Genomic DNA, 15,464 nt, shown 5'->3' with positions numbered 1-15,464 from the left:
TGAGGGCGTCCATGTATGTACGAGGATCAAAGGTGGCGTCGTCGGCCTCGGAACCGAGTAAAACCCTAGTCTCTGCTCCCTCTTCGTCGATCAGCTTCACTGTATCCGACCTCGATTTGAGTGATAGAGCGAGAGCGTCCTCTCGAGGGGACTTGCCAGAGAGGACGAGTATAGTGGCAGGACTGCGGTCGTCCATGGAACTACCGGAGAAGGAGGAGAAGAAGGTTAGGGAGAAGGCGGAGACCGGGAGTCTTCGCCGGTGAAGCTGCTTCGGACTGAGCCTGAGGAGGGTGGCGGCGGGCCGGACTAGGGCGTAGCACATGGAATCGAGCTGTCTCAAGGAAGTCCAATTCAATTTCGATACCAACGAGGGCCGGCGACGCGGGGTATCAGAGACAACACGTGGCAGTTTTCTAGTGGTGGAATAGTATTCTAAAAATAAATAAATAAATTAAAATCTAAAATTGAAATTTTATTTTTCTTATATATAGATATAAATAAAAAATATTTAATTTTTTCTCATACAAAATATGCTCTAAATTGAAAACCATCATTTCAAATGATTCCACAAATAACTCAAATTGCTCACATTTTTATTTTGTTTATAAAAAAGGTATTCCTTAAAATTTAAAAATTATATTTAAAAAAATTAAGATAAAAATTATATTTAATTGTCTTTTTTTATATATATTTAATGTGAACCAATAAAAATTAAATAAAATAAAGAAAATCACCCTTTGCTAATAGGGAATGCCCAATTGCTTCATCAAACTTCTAATCTTTTCTGCATACTCATACATGTTCCTTTGCTCGACTTCTTGCAAAAGAATCTGGCATGTCCGTCTCCGCGGTTGTATCTCTCGATCGATCATCTCATCAAAGAGGCGCATCGCCCACCGGATATCACCTACCCGGCATAAGCGATGTATTTGTGCCGTATAGGCATCACGATTGAAACTGAGTTGGTGTTTATAAACCAAGTTATTTAGCAAGTAGTCGAACCGATCACCGTCTAGCTCTCTTTCACCAAAGCACAACTTGAGTAGCGGCATGTATGTTTGAAGATCAGGCTTACATGATGAGGTCTCCATTTCCTCCAAGACACTCAGTGCATTTTTCCATTGCTTGTGGCGGCAAAGAATCGAGATCATCGTGTTATATGTCGGGGTGTTATGATCGACACCTTTCGATTTCATCTCTACTTCAAAGATATGAAGGGCTTCCGATAGTAGATCTGCTTTTCCCAAAATATAGATAAGAGAGTTGTAGAAGAGTGCGTCGGGTCTACAACCAGAAGATTTCACTTTGTCGGCTACACTCAATGCCTCGCCAACTTGTCCAGACTTAGCATGTGTATTCATCAGAGTCGTATAAGTGATGATATTTGGACGACAACCTTCAGCCATCATTCTATCGAGGATTTCATAAGCCTTCCCAAACTTTAACCGGCTGCAATAAGCTTGAACAATAGTCGAATAAGTGATAACCGAAGGGCTAAATCCCAATCCTTTCATCTCTTCGATAGTCCACATCGCCTCGTCCATCCTCCATGCGTTGCACCAGCCATGAACGAAAATATTGAAAGTATAAGCGTCGGGAGCAATGTGGGGCTTGAGTACCGAAAATGCTTCTCGAGCCACATCGACTTTCTTCTCTTTGCAAAGGGTGTCGAGTAATAGATTCATGGTTTCTGTGTCCCTGGCGAAGCCGATCGATTCCAGCTCATCGAAGAACTGTATCAAGTCTTTCCATCTCTTAGCACCGGCAAGTCTTCTCATAACTTTCGAGATTGTTTCAGTTGTAAGGAAGCCTCCGCAATGCATTTTCTGCACTAAGTCCCACATCCTACCCATCTGCCTCATTTTCCCCAGCAAGTCCACCATCCTATTCTGAGCGAATTGTGTGTGTTCGTATCCATTGCGCGAACTAACCCACTCAAAGAAGCCCAAAGCAGATTTCCAATCGTCTCCAAAATTCTGCAGTAGATCATCGACGAGCTTAGCTGTAAGCTGAATTTGGCTGCAAAATTGATCAGACAGCAAGGATTGAACAACAGCATCAACTGTGGCATTCTGATCTTTCAAGATCACTCGTCTGATGTGATGTGCATCTCTAGATTCTTCATCTGTTTGTTTTGGCTTTCGCTCGAAAGATGCTAACGAATGTGGCAGTGTGGTATAACAAGCCTGAAAGCCTCCAGAAAACAGACCAACAGGCCAACAATTATCTGTGTTCTTCCTTGCAGCATTGATGAACTGATGAGAGATCGAAAAAACACCAAGAAACCCCTGCACTTGGCAAGGAATTCAAACATCAGCTCAATATTCTAAGGATGAACACACATAAGACATGAGATTGAGGTGTTCCGAGAAAGTTAAATTAGTGTGTTTGACCCATAAATTTTATAGACAAGCTCTAACATAATCACCATTAATCACTAGAGCAAAAGATGAACAAATTTCAGACTTCTGAAATGTTCCAAAGAAGAAAGAGAATGCACAATCCGTAATTAAAATTCCATTTTTTTTCCTCCAGAAATCAAGAGCAGAGAACAAATGGGCATGGTTCTTCAGGTAAGACAGAAGAATAAATTTGTAACGAAAAAAAAAAGGAGTTTTGAATTGAATACAATATAGCGTACCTTGCAGGGAACTTTCATCAAGAGGGAAGGGGCCCAACCGCCAAAGCTGAAGGTTACACTGTTAGGGTTTTGCGGCTAGATATAGTTCCGGGCGATGCGAGCACACCCTGCGATATCTTCAGAGCATTGGTTTCGAAGAATCGAAGGGAATCATCTCACGGGATGGTAGATTCAACATGAAGATGAAGTGATTGACCACTGCTGTGGCTAAGGAGCGCTTCATCCCGCTCAGAGCACGCAGCAACAACGCAAACCTAATCCATATGTAAAGATATAGTTGGTTAGGGTAACAATAGGTATAGTCCAATCATTTCTGCCTTATTCTCAGTAAAAATCACAGTAGTAAGCGACCAAAATCCGTGCGCTACCGGAATCCAACATCAAGGTTTACCAGGATTAAAACGAGGATCCCGCTGGATACAAACGCTAAGTGCGGCGACCAGCCCTCTCCACCTTCCGGCGCCCACAAATCCAGTCGACTCAAAAACTCTCGCCGGCGTCCACGCCACCTCAAAACTCTCGCCGGCGTCGACGTCAAGCAAAAGGTGCAGCCGGCGGAGGGTACGCGATGGGCGCTGTGACGAAAACAAGGGAAGGGTTTCGAATTGGAGCAATGGCCATTCGTGGGCCGTTAATGGTCTATTGTGCTGGTCCATGCCCGTTGTGCATTTAATATTTTCTCTTTTTTTTTTGGATTTTTTTTTTTAAAATGCACCTCTAACAGAACAAAAATGACAACATAATACAAATTATAATTCATTATGGACATTGCACAAAATATTATACCTCTTCTTTACATATTGCACAAAGTATTTATACGAGGCAGTCATTTAGAAAGAGCTTGGTAACCATAAATTCATGATGTAAAAATTCATGTAAGATCCTTGGGGTTTCACCTTCCAGTTTAATAGGAAAATTTATGTTAAGAACATCAATAAGTTAATAAAAAGCAATAACTCAGCAATCTAAAATATATTAAACCAATAGATGAGAAATGCTCAATATGTTGAGTAAATGTCTTAAGTCATATAGTCCCACAACTCATTATAAGTTACAATCAGAAGTAGAATTCTTAATAACTTGCAATGATTGACACCTAAAACCATAATCACTTGATACTATAAACTTGCTCTTCTATCATTTTAAAAGAAGAGTTGACTTCTGGAAAGCAAATTAAGATGATAAACAAGAAAAAGATAATATCATTTCCATAATACCTGATTTCACCTTAAGTAAGATGACTATGTTCGTCCCTATCGTCTTCAGCATTCTTGTCAATTCATTCCAGAATCAATATAAAGGAGATAAATCATGGATGACTATAATGTCTTTAGAATAGCAATTGATGTATGAAGGAGATATTTATCTCGACTATGTTAAAATTCAAACTCCGGAATTTATAAAGATAGACCTAGTCATTAGATCGTCCCGAGAGGACAAGATTTCACCTTAAACAGTCAAGACAAGAAGTGGGACATCAGTTCTTGGGTTAGCAATAGAACCGTAAATGTAGAGGTTTCTTTGGCAGGGAGATGATCAGGTCGTGACTGCAACGACCCTCCTCCATTCTCATCAATACACTCGATGTTAAGCCGTGGCATCTTCTTAGCTAATAATCTGCATTCCCCCAGTGTCACAGAGCATGATGACATCCAAAGGCATCGCATTGTCTCCAGATTATCTGCATTGTCCAACATTGTCTTGATCCAAACGGGCATTTCCTAATTTCCAACATGTGTAATTTCTTACAACCAGATAGAATGTAATGAAGACCTGCATCACTATAACCAGTAATAGTTTTGTTTTCACGATCAGTAAGAAAACCAGATATGGAGAGACGTCGGAGGTCCTTGCAGGACTCAACAATAGCCCCAAACCCAGCATCTAGAGGCTCTTGAGCAGTGTTCGAAATCTCGCCCTAGGCGGTAGGCCGCGCCTGAAACTAGCGAGGCGGAAGACCTAGGTGGCTAGGCCGCCTAGGCATTCCTCGTCGGGCTTCGGCGGATTTCGACGCGCTCGGCGGGCTAGGTATTTTAGGCATATTAAAACTGATTTTTAGGTATTTGCCGAGGACCCGAAGCGTTTCGTTTCTTTCATCGCTGACTCTTCATCTTCTCTTATTACGACTTCTGATAAGTTTTTTTTTTGTTTATGTTAATTTATGTTTTTTGTTTCTCGATTCTTCGTCGCGGCAACGTCGGACGCATTGTAAGGCGTCAGACGTCGCCTGGAGAGTCGTCGGATCCTTACGCGTCCGACAAACTCGTTGCTTCGAGACTTATGTTAATTTATTAATTTATATTAATTGGATTTATAAATATTAAAATTATATTAAAATTTTAAAAATTCTAATAAATATTATTAATTTATATAAATCAGTTTTAAAAATATGAAAGATTAAATTAAAATTTTAAAAATACCAATAAATGTTATTAATTTATACATAAAAGTATAAAACAGATTTAAAAATATAAAAAATATATTTAAAATTTAATTTATTTAACCAAATATCTAATAACTTTTATTAATTAGATTAAGATATATAAAAAAATATTTTTAGACTTGTTAATGACTTAATGTTATATTTCATTATTTCGTATTGTATGTCTGTATGGTATAATTAAATTTTATTATCATGTTATATCTTGTTATATATAATTTTTTCAAATTATTTGTTATCAATGGCAAGCAATCCATCCCGAATCTGGGATTTTTAGAAGAAAGTTAAATGACATCGGATGGGAGTTTGAGATATTGATTGATTCTAAGAACCTCGACAAAATTAAATGTAAGTTATGTAGAAAATCAATGTCAGGGGAGTGTATAGGATAAAGGAGTACATTGGAAATATACCTGGAAATGTATCTGGTTGTCGAAAAGCATCTCAAGAAGACAAAAATAAGTGCAAACACGCTATTTTAGAAGGGAGGAACAGAAAGAAGAACAAAATAATGGAAGAACAAAGTTGTAGAACAGAGGTGGCTATTTCCCTAGACGAAAAAGAATGTCTTGAAATTGAAGGGATGGATAGAATTAAAAAACTTCTTCCACTTGGCCCCATGGATAGATATGCATTGACAATTGCTCCAGAAAATGCAGGCTCCAGTGGAACTAAAATGCTTCGCCAAAAAAATATAAATGAGGCTCTTTTCAAAGAGAGAACTCAACAAGTTCAACAATATGTTGGGAGATGGATTTATGAAAATGGAATCTCATTCAATGTTGTTGATAATGATAGCTTCAAGCAACTAATGGAAGCAGTGGGTCAATTTGGACCAGGATTCAAGCCGACCTCCAACTCAATATCAACTTAGGGAGCCACTATTGAAAGTCGAAGTTGAAAGAACAAAACAATTGCTGAAGAAACATGAAGAAGAATGGGCAAAGAATGAATGATCGATCATGACAGATGCATGGAGTGATAAAAAAAGAAGAAACATCTTAAATTTGTGTGTTAATTGCAAGGAGGGTACTACATTTTTAGAGTCTAAGGAGTCTTCAGAGAGGAGCATACAGCTGAACTTATTTTTGAGTATGTTGACAAGTGTGTTGAACAAGTAGGAGCTCAGAATATTGTTCAGATTGTAACAAACAATGTTACCAACAATATGGTCGTAGCTAAATTGATGAGAAAAAAGCGACCTGGGATTTTTTGGAGTTCATGTGCAACTCACACGGTTATCTCATGCTTGAAAATATTGGCAAACTTCCACGATATAAAAAGGTTATTGAGCAATCCAAGTCTTTTACCATTTTCATCTATACTCACCATAAGACTTTATCATTGATGAGAAGTTTCACGAAGAAGAAAAACATAGTCCGACCAAGAGTTACCAGATTTGCATCAAATTTCCTCACATTGCAAAGTTTGATTGGAAAAAAAAAGCTAGTTTAAGGGTCATGTTTACAAGTGATATGTGGGAGAAATGTAAATGGTCAAAAACAATCAAGGGAAAATTGACTTACTCTACAATGATGAGCATGAGTTTTTGGAATGGTGTGACACTTTGTTTGAAAATATTTACTCCTTTGGTAAGAGTTCTTCGATTGGTAGATGGAGATAGAAAGCCATCGATGGGGTTTCTATATGGGGAGCTTCTTCAAGCTAAAGAAGATATCAAGATGGCTCTGAACAACGTGGAATCAAATTATCAGCTTATCATAGCCATTATTGAGTCAAAAATGAAGGATAAACTTGATACATCATTGCATACCACTGTTTTTTTTTGTTGAATCCTTATTTTTACTATAAAGATAGTTCTATTGCTCTTTATGAGGAGGTCGCGATGGAGATTTTTGAATGCATGGAAACTTTGCATGCCAATAAGTTAGATCTACAAGATACAATTATTAACAAAGAATTTTCAAAATATAGAGATAAAACAGGGTTATTTGGAAAAACATTGGCAGCAAAAGCATGTGAAAAAAATGATGATACACTTGATCCATGTGCATGGTGGAGTACATACGATGCTCACACACCTAACTTGCTAAGGGTTACATTGAGGATACTTTCATTAACTACAAGTTCATCTAGGTGTGAAAGAAATTAGAGTACATTTGAAAGAGTAAGTTTTAAACTTTCAGTCTTTAATTAAATTAGCTATAATTTTTAGTGTCTATACTCTATATTCAGGTACTAACTATAATATTTACTTACTTTGTTTTTTTTAGATTCATACAAAGAAAAGAAATAAGTTGGATGCCAACAGGTTGAACAATCTAGTATTTGTCCAATTTAATGCTAGATTGTTGAACAAACAAAAAAGAGAAAAAGAAAGGAATGTCGATGTCCTTCTTGCAAAAGATGCTTCAAATGCACAAGGTTGTATTGTGAATGGTGGGGAAAATGATGAAGTTGAACTAGGTTTCGGGCTCACTTGGCAAATGGTTGATGAAACAAATGGAGCAGATGAAAATCTACAACCCCGAAGAAGCTCTAGAGTGAGAGAACTTCATGAAGATAATTTTGAATCCGAAGAAGAAGACGAGGATCACAATAATGATATTGAGTTTGTGTCTGATAAAGAACAAGTTATTGAAAATTATGAAGAAGAAGAAGAAGTAGAATAAATATGAGTCTATGAGATATTATTAGTTGTGTAATTTTGAACTCATTTTGTTAAGACATGATTTATGTTATTCAACAATTATATTTTGCTTAGTGGTTATTAGTTCACAATGCATTGTAATCTTGAATTGGTTTTCTTTTATAGTTTTCCATTTTTTGGTATTGGAAAGTATGCATTTATTTTAGCATACATAGTTAGATCTCCATTGCTATGAAATTGTTTAAGACAACATTTAGATTTGCATATGACATTGTCCACAGTCCACATGAAACAAGGGATACCGAGGAATCCGTCTAGCGGCGCCTAGTCCCCGTCTAGTCGGCCTTGGCGCTGGTCTGTCGTCCGACTAGCGCCTAGCAAATTTTAGAACCTTGCTCTTGAGTAATATAATCAGGGGTGTAAGGCTTGATCATGCAGAGCCGAAACTATGTGAGATTGGGGTGATTATTAGCAATAATAAGGAGGGCAGAATTAGTCATCTGCCGTCAAAAATAAAGAACAGACTAGAGCATTACACAACTAGATGAGACATCAATAAGGTGAAGCGTCCTTTTGGGATGATACGGTAGTTGAGACATGGAGTGTTACTTTAATAGGTTATGGGGTCAAAACTCGGTACATTTGAGCATGCCTTCCCCATCCATTGGTCACTGCACTAATGGCTAGTAGTCATCCGTTATTTACCTCCTCCATGTTAGTCTCGCTAGAGACAAATTGACAGAGGCTCTAGGGCAAGCGAATCACTTTTTACCACAATAAAATCAATTTATACGAGAGAATAGTATGGTGGATCTATATATATATTTTGACTATTATGAATGTATATTAATTTTATGTTTCTAGATAGTGGATCATTATGTATCCGGTATGATTATTGCAGTAGTTACGATTTCGTAGTCGCTATAACGTGAATTCAATCTACTTATTTAACATTCACGTCAGCAGCTACGAAACCGTAATTACTACATAATAGATTATTATGTATCCACTATATATATCGATGATTTTGAATGTATATTAATTTTAGGTTTCTGAATTATAGATCTTTATGCATATGTTATGATTGTTGTAATAGTTATGATTTCGTAATCGCTACAACGTGAATTCAATCTATTCATTTAACACTCATATTGTAGTAGTTATGAAACCGTAATTACTATAATATATGTAGCAGCTAAGAAATCATAACTATTATAATGTGCCCGACCAATTCAAAATTTAATGCATATATATGACGAGAGATAATCATAATAATTAAAATAATAATAATAATAAATCATTAACTATCATTCCCTACCAACATTAACAAAATTTGTTACTTGAATTGATGTTAAAGGATTATTGAGAAATAAAAGTCAAAAGGACGCTTATGATTTTATCAAATGGGTACCTCATTTATAATTACGAACGGTCCAAAATAACTTTGCCTTATCTGATCACTTGCTCATAGCGTCTACATACTGTAGAAATTACATGTTAGTTTTCATAATGTGTAAAAGTTATATGCTAGCTTCTACATATAGATCATGATCAAATAATGTTCATTTAAAATGTAATGAGTGTTACAGAATACTCATCGATTGTTTTGTTAGTTGAAGTATTATTTTAATCAAATCATTAATCGGATAAACAAAATCAAAATGATATAAAGTTATTGTTGTAAAAGCTAGCAATTAACTTATACACGTTGTAGAAGCTAGTTGGCTTCTACATGGTGTTGAAAGTGCATGCTAGTTTCTACAACTACATAATCGATCACGATCAAATAATGTTCATTTAAAATTAATAAATGTTATAGAGTCTTTATCGATTATTTAGCTCGTTGAAATATTATTTTAATCAAGCTATCATTCAGAAACAAAATTAAAATGATATAAAACTAATAATGTAGAAGCTAATAACTAATTTTTATATATTATAAAAACTACATGACGTTGTAGCTAGCATGTAGCTTCTACACCATGTAGAAGAAGCTAGCAACCCGTGTAGAACTACATGTTAACTTTACACGGAACAGGGATCAAACATATTTTGGATCATTCAAATCAAATGGAGCGTCCATTTAACTGTAATTGGAAATGGAGTGCTCATGTATAATGTTGGGCGCCCTTATGATTTTTGTCCAACATTATTGTCTTGTAAATTTCTTTTCACATTTAACAGAAATTTGATCTTTTTCTTAGCTGAAGCCACAACACAAAAACACATATATGTAGGATCATTGTGTTAAGGGGGTGAATAGCCACTATAAAAATAACCAGGCTTATCGATAGAAATTTCCGTCGGTATTCCATCGTTAAAGGGCATTACCAACAGATTTCCGACGGAAAGAAATCTGTTGCGAGAATATGCGTCGGAACCTATTTTCCCGACGGATAGTATATATCCGTCGGTAACTACCAACGGAATTATATTTCCGTCGGTAACTCCGCGGGGACACGTGGCGCCCAGTTTTCCGACGGAAATATAACTTCCGTTGGAGAAGGGGCCTCTGATAAAAAATTCCATATCGCCTCTGATCAAGCGCTAGCGTTCGTGGCTTTCATGTTCGTATATAAACGCTCGAGTTAAAATACGGCGGAATAAGAAAGAAAAGAAAGAAAGTAACAAAGCAATTGCGAACATCAAGAGTTACTTGGTTCGAAGCCTGTAGCGACTCCTACTCCAATATCCGCACGTGAGAGTGCTTTCGTTGGGTAATTCACTATCAAACAATATAATTTGGACTCGAGTTCGACTCGAAAAAAATGTTCGAACATGTTCGAGTTCGGCTCGAATTCGATAAATTCAAATATATATCGAATATTTTTTGAGTCGGCTTGAAAAGCTCGTGAGCCGGTTCGGTTCGTTTATACCCTTAGCTGCAGCCCAACCAAACATGTCGCCCCCTTCTTTGTTCTACCGTCTAAAGTTGTTGGTGTTGAAAATCCAAGGTTATTTTTGGTGTGATCAATCAAGTTAGGTTAGGTTCTGTTATATTTTGATCCTTGTGTCTAAGTGCGCAGGAGCTTAGGAGCACAGAAAGTCGAGCGAAATACGTGACTAACGAGAAGGACGACACGGGAGAGAGTCGACGGGCTCGGTGCGTCCGAGGAACGAGATACTGCGGAAGAGTACATCGATGGACGAGAAGGACGTGCATGATGTCCGAGGGACGAGAAGTCGGGGAGGAAAGCTGCTCGAGGAGAAGGCCGAAATTGGGTTCATGTGAGCTTTATTTCGGTTAGCCAAAATCGCCCAAGCGGAAGAGCGAGAGGAAGCGGAAAGAAGCTAAAGCCTTCTATTGGAAGGCGCCTTCAAGCCTTCATGGAAGGCGCCTTCCTTACACATGGAAGGTGCCTTCAACCAGCCATGGAAGGTGCCTTCAACTAGGCAATTCTGGTCGTTGCAGAAAAAAATAAAATTTTATCCTTGACCTCCCTAGAGGCGCCTCCCAGCCCTATGGAAGGCACCTTCAGCCTGCGGATAAGATTTCCAAGGGTTATAAAAAGACGTCTGAACCTAGAAAAGTAACAACAACTTATGTATTGATTTCCTAGCAATAGTTTGAGCTATTAACGAGTGTAAGAGGCTTCTCTGCCTTCACCGAAAGAGATTCTTAAGAGCTTTTATTTGTCTTGGATTAACAAACACCTGGGTCATAATCAAGTAAACTCTGGTGCCGCTTTTCTTTAGTTTTTTATTATTCAATTTTATTTTTACGCTATTGCTGCTAACCTGAGTTAAAAGATCGAGAAAGGTATTTTAGTATTTCATGCAACTTAACCCTATCCAGCCAGCTTACCTGGACCAACAGTTGGTTGGCTCCTTCCGCCATCCAAAAGATTTGGCTAGATCTTCCATGTGTCATTGGTCTCCTCCATGTGCCGTTGGCCAATCTCCAAGAGCAACCAACCAAAGGTTTAGCCGGATCTCTTTGTGTGTCATTGGCTTCATCTCCTTGTCGTCAACCTCCTCTTTTCTCCTTCATGTCATCTTTTCTACTTAGCTTGTACCAAGTGAAGACACAACTTGTGGCTTGCGAAGACATATCAGCATGGATACTAATAGAGGCAAATATTATGAGATTTGCTAGTTAATGTCTTTTCCTCTAAACTTCATGAGACAGGTATAATTCCATATAAGTATTTTGATCTATGATTATGTTTTGTACTTATCGTTTTAAGTTGTGCATAAAATTTTATGAAAAATGTTTCACTTCCAGCCTTCCACTACGTGTCTTATTGAAAAACATACATTATGCATTTCGAAATTCATCCAAGGTACTTATCATCCACTAGTTGTACTTATCGTTTTAAGGGTGTGTTTGGTTAGGAGTTATCCTTGATAACTTTGGTTATCCATTCAAGGTTATCAACAAAATTCATGTTTGATTTAGGTAATCGATGATTCGCGAGTAATGTTTCATGTTCGACACGTCAGCAAAAGGGGCATGCAACCCGGAATCGAAAAACCTCGGAAAACTGAGATTTTTCTTGATTCTAAGTATAATATTTTTTTTACCAAATTTATCCTCCGATAAGAGAAAAACCTTAAAAAAATTTTAAAAACTTTTAAAAAAGACAAAAAAAAAACCTTAACAAAAAAATAAAAAATTAAAAACATAAAAAAAATTTTAGAAAAAAACGTAAAGAAAATTTTTAAAAAATAAGAAAACACACATAAAAAACGTAAAAAAATAAGAAAACAAGAAAAGTAAAAACAAAAAAGAAAAAGTTTTAAAAAAACATTAAAAAATGGGAAAAAAATTGGAAAACGTAATATATAGGGTTGGTTTTGTAACTGAGAATAATACAGTAAAATATTAAACTATATTATTCATTAAAACATTCAAATAAATAATTTTTTTTGTATTACCTAAATTGAACCAAACAACAGTTAGTTATGTTTTATTTACATAACCAAAGTTATACATGACCAAACACACCTAATAGGAATCACGTCCCCTTCCATTCCTCACGTCGCACACCCCTTCCCCATGCGCGGCAGTCGCATCCCCTTCATCTCCACCGCTTCCGACCTCGCCTCCTCTATCTCCCCTCTCTAGCCGCTTCGGCTGATCCCGCCTCCTCTTCCTTCGATGTCTACCACCTATCCTTACTTTGCCTACGCGGAGGAACCCTCTTGGCATGCGTCTGTCGCTACCGTCAGCACCATTTCAACTACCGTTGGCGTCGTTTCTGTTGCCGCCAGCGCTATTTCTGTTGTCGCCGCCTCCGCCAAATCTCCGTATCCCACTTGCTCTCCGTCACATGATCTCCTGTTGTTCTCTGGCCATAGCTCTAATCTTCTCCCTGACAACATCGCAACTCTCCTCTCATGCCCCACGACAAACTTGATTGTATGCCCCGCGACAAATTGTTTTGGACAATTTGTATAAATAAGCCTATTGACTTTAGTAATAAGATGATAAAAAAGATTTATATTATTTCTTTACCTACTGATTTCTACACAGGTGTCTTCTGTTGCATGGACAGAGGCAGTGCATGTTGGTGCAACATCCCTTAGGTCAAGGTTGACCTGGTTGACCAAGCTTGAGTCTTGGTTTGGGTTTCGATGTTTGACAATGCAAGGTTGATTGAAGAAGGGTCAAGTAGGTCAAGGATGACCGGATACTTGACTGGGAAGTCCTAGTGAGTGAAGCTAGGCAGGAGGAAAATCCTGGTGAGTGAAGCCAGGTGAAAGACCTAGTGAGTGAAGCTAGGTAATTGGGAAGTCCTAGTGAGTGAAGTTAGGCAGGAGGAAAATTCTGGTGAGTGAAGCCAGGTAAAAGACCTAGTGAGTGAAGCTAGGCAATTGGGAAAGTCCTGGTGAGTGAAGCCAGGCAAGAGAAATCCAAATGGGTCAAGGTTGACCAGACATCTGGTGAGAGTCCAAGTAGGTCAAAGGGATTGACCGGATACTTGGCACGAGAAAGAAAAGTCCAAGTAGGTCAGAGGGACTGACCGGATACTTGGCAAGAAGAGAAAAGTCCAAGTGGGTCAAAGGGATTGACCAGACACTTGGTGAGAGAGTCCTAGCTGGTCAAGGGTGACCGGATGCTAGGTCTTATGTACCAACAAGTCATGGTTGACTAGATGTTGGTTTAGGGGGCTTTAGACTTGGTTTTGGGCAAAAACCAAGATCTGGATTGATCAGCCGATTGATCCAGCAGGTTTGGATTGATCCGTGGATTGATCCAGCAGGTTTGGATTGATCCGTGGATCGATCCAGCAGATCTGGATCGATCAGTGGATCGATCCAGAAGATTTGAATCGATCCGCCGATCGATCCGGTGAGTCCCCGCGAACAGAACCCCTCTGGATCGATCCGTGGATCGATCCAGAGGTCCCAATCGATCAGTGGATCGATTGGGACGCTGCTGCTTCGCGCGATAAGCGCTGGATCGATCCGTGGATCGATCCAGGCATTTTTCCAGAGCACAGAGGCGCTCTGGATCGATCCGTGGATCGATCCAAAGCCTCCCCGATCGATTGGGAGCAATCCAATCGATTGGGATTCGACCGTTGGCGTCGTTTATAGCTGTTGGCGTGCGATTCCTTCAGCATGACTTCATAGATTCATTTCAGATCTTCACCAGCTCCTACACAACTCTTTTCAAGCTCGAGATCGCCAGTTCTTGAAGGTTCTTGGAGGCTCTTCCAAGTCAAGAGGCGGATCAAAGCAAGAAGAAGAAACTAGGGTTAGGGTTTGTGCACTCATTGTAAGCTTGTAAGCTTGTATTTCTTTACTACCCTTTCTTCTTCTTGTATTGAGTCTTGTAGGGCTTCTCCGCCCTTGGTAGTTACCATAAAGGAGAGTTTCATTAGTGGAGGGTGCGTGCGTTGTGTGGATCCTTGGATTAGTCACCTCCCTTGGAGGTGGATACCAAGTAAAATCCAAGTGTTAGCGTGTTTGTATTTGTTTCTTTGTATTTCCGCTACACATCCTTGAAGAAACAAGCAATGCCGAGCAACGAGCACGCGAAGAGCTATTCACCCCCCCCTCTAGCTACTTTTTGGTCCTAACAAGTGGTATCAGAGCGAGGCCGCTCTTCACCGGAATCATCGCCGGAAGGGTCAAGCATAACAAGAAGAGCTAGAGGGTGAAGAAGTTGAAGCAAATTCATCAAAAGTCAAAGATTTCAAGAAGCTCAACTTCAAGATGCAATTCCAAGATGGACTTGGATTTGACACAAGGGTGGCTCCACCGTACACATCCACAAGCTTCGATTTTTGGAAATCAAGAATCGAAAATTTTCTTATGATGGAGATAGAGCAATGGTTTGCTCTAATGGAAGGCTTCAAAGCTCCAACAAACTCCAAGGGCAAGCTTCTCAAGAAAAGCAAATGGAGCCTGGAGCAAATTCAAAGGAGCGAGGCAAATGATAAAGTGACCAAGCTTTTGGTCAACTTATTGCCTAGCCACATTTTGGCTCAAATCGGAGAATTCAACGATGCCAAGGAGCTTTGGAGCAAATTGGCAACAATCCATGAAGAACCCTCCACTGTACCGAATCAAGAGGAATCCAAAGAGGGAGACTCATTGGAGGAGATCAAGAGGAGGATTCCGAGGTTGAGAGATGCTCTACCTCCGAAGAAGAAGTCCAAGAAGAAGCTTCATCTTCAAGGGAGTGCAATGAAGAGAACAAGGAGGGAGCATACTCTTGTTCCATGTACAAGATGATGAAGCCTCCACCTCTAGGATTGAGGGGGAGCAATCTTCATTGACACCGGATCAAGAGCAAGAAGAATCGTCTACATCCGGGTCAA

General features: G+C 38.9%; 1 protein-coding gene and 1 pseudogene across 1 annotated transcript; both read right to left on the bottom strand.

The window, feature by feature from the left end:
* Positions 1-736: 736 nt before the first annotated feature.
* LOC122036356 (pentatricopeptide repeat-containing protein At3g04130, mitochondrial-like) lies at positions 737-3,272 on the bottom strand. Its single transcript, XM_042595652.1, has 3 exons — positions 3,033-3,272; positions 2,642-2,895; positions 737-2,288 (listed from the first exon to the last, which is right to left on the bottom strand). Exons 2-3 carry the CDS (start codon positions 2,657-2,659, stop codon positions 741-743), a joined length of 1,566 nt encoding a protein of 521 aa, XP_042451586.1. The 5' UTR covers positions 2,660-2,895; positions 3,033-3,272; the 3' UTR covers positions 737-740.
* Positions 3,273-4,090: 818 nt separating this feature from the next.
* On the bottom strand, positions 4,091-13,017 carry LOC122036355 (annotated as a pseudogene).
* Positions 13,018-15,464: the final 2,447 nt, after the last annotated feature.

Source organism: Zingiber officinale, unplaced genomic scaffold (genome assembly GCF_018446385.1).
Source record: "Zingiber officinale cultivar Zhangliang unplaced genomic scaffold, Zo_v1.1 ctg143, whole genome shotgun sequence".
NCBI classification, from domain to species: domain Eukaryota; kingdom Viridiplantae; phylum Streptophyta; class Magnoliopsida; order Zingiberales; family Zingiberaceae; genus Zingiber; species Zingiber officinale.
Note: the sequence above shows the minus strand (reverse complement) of the source record. Positions and strands in the feature narration are given on the sequence as shown.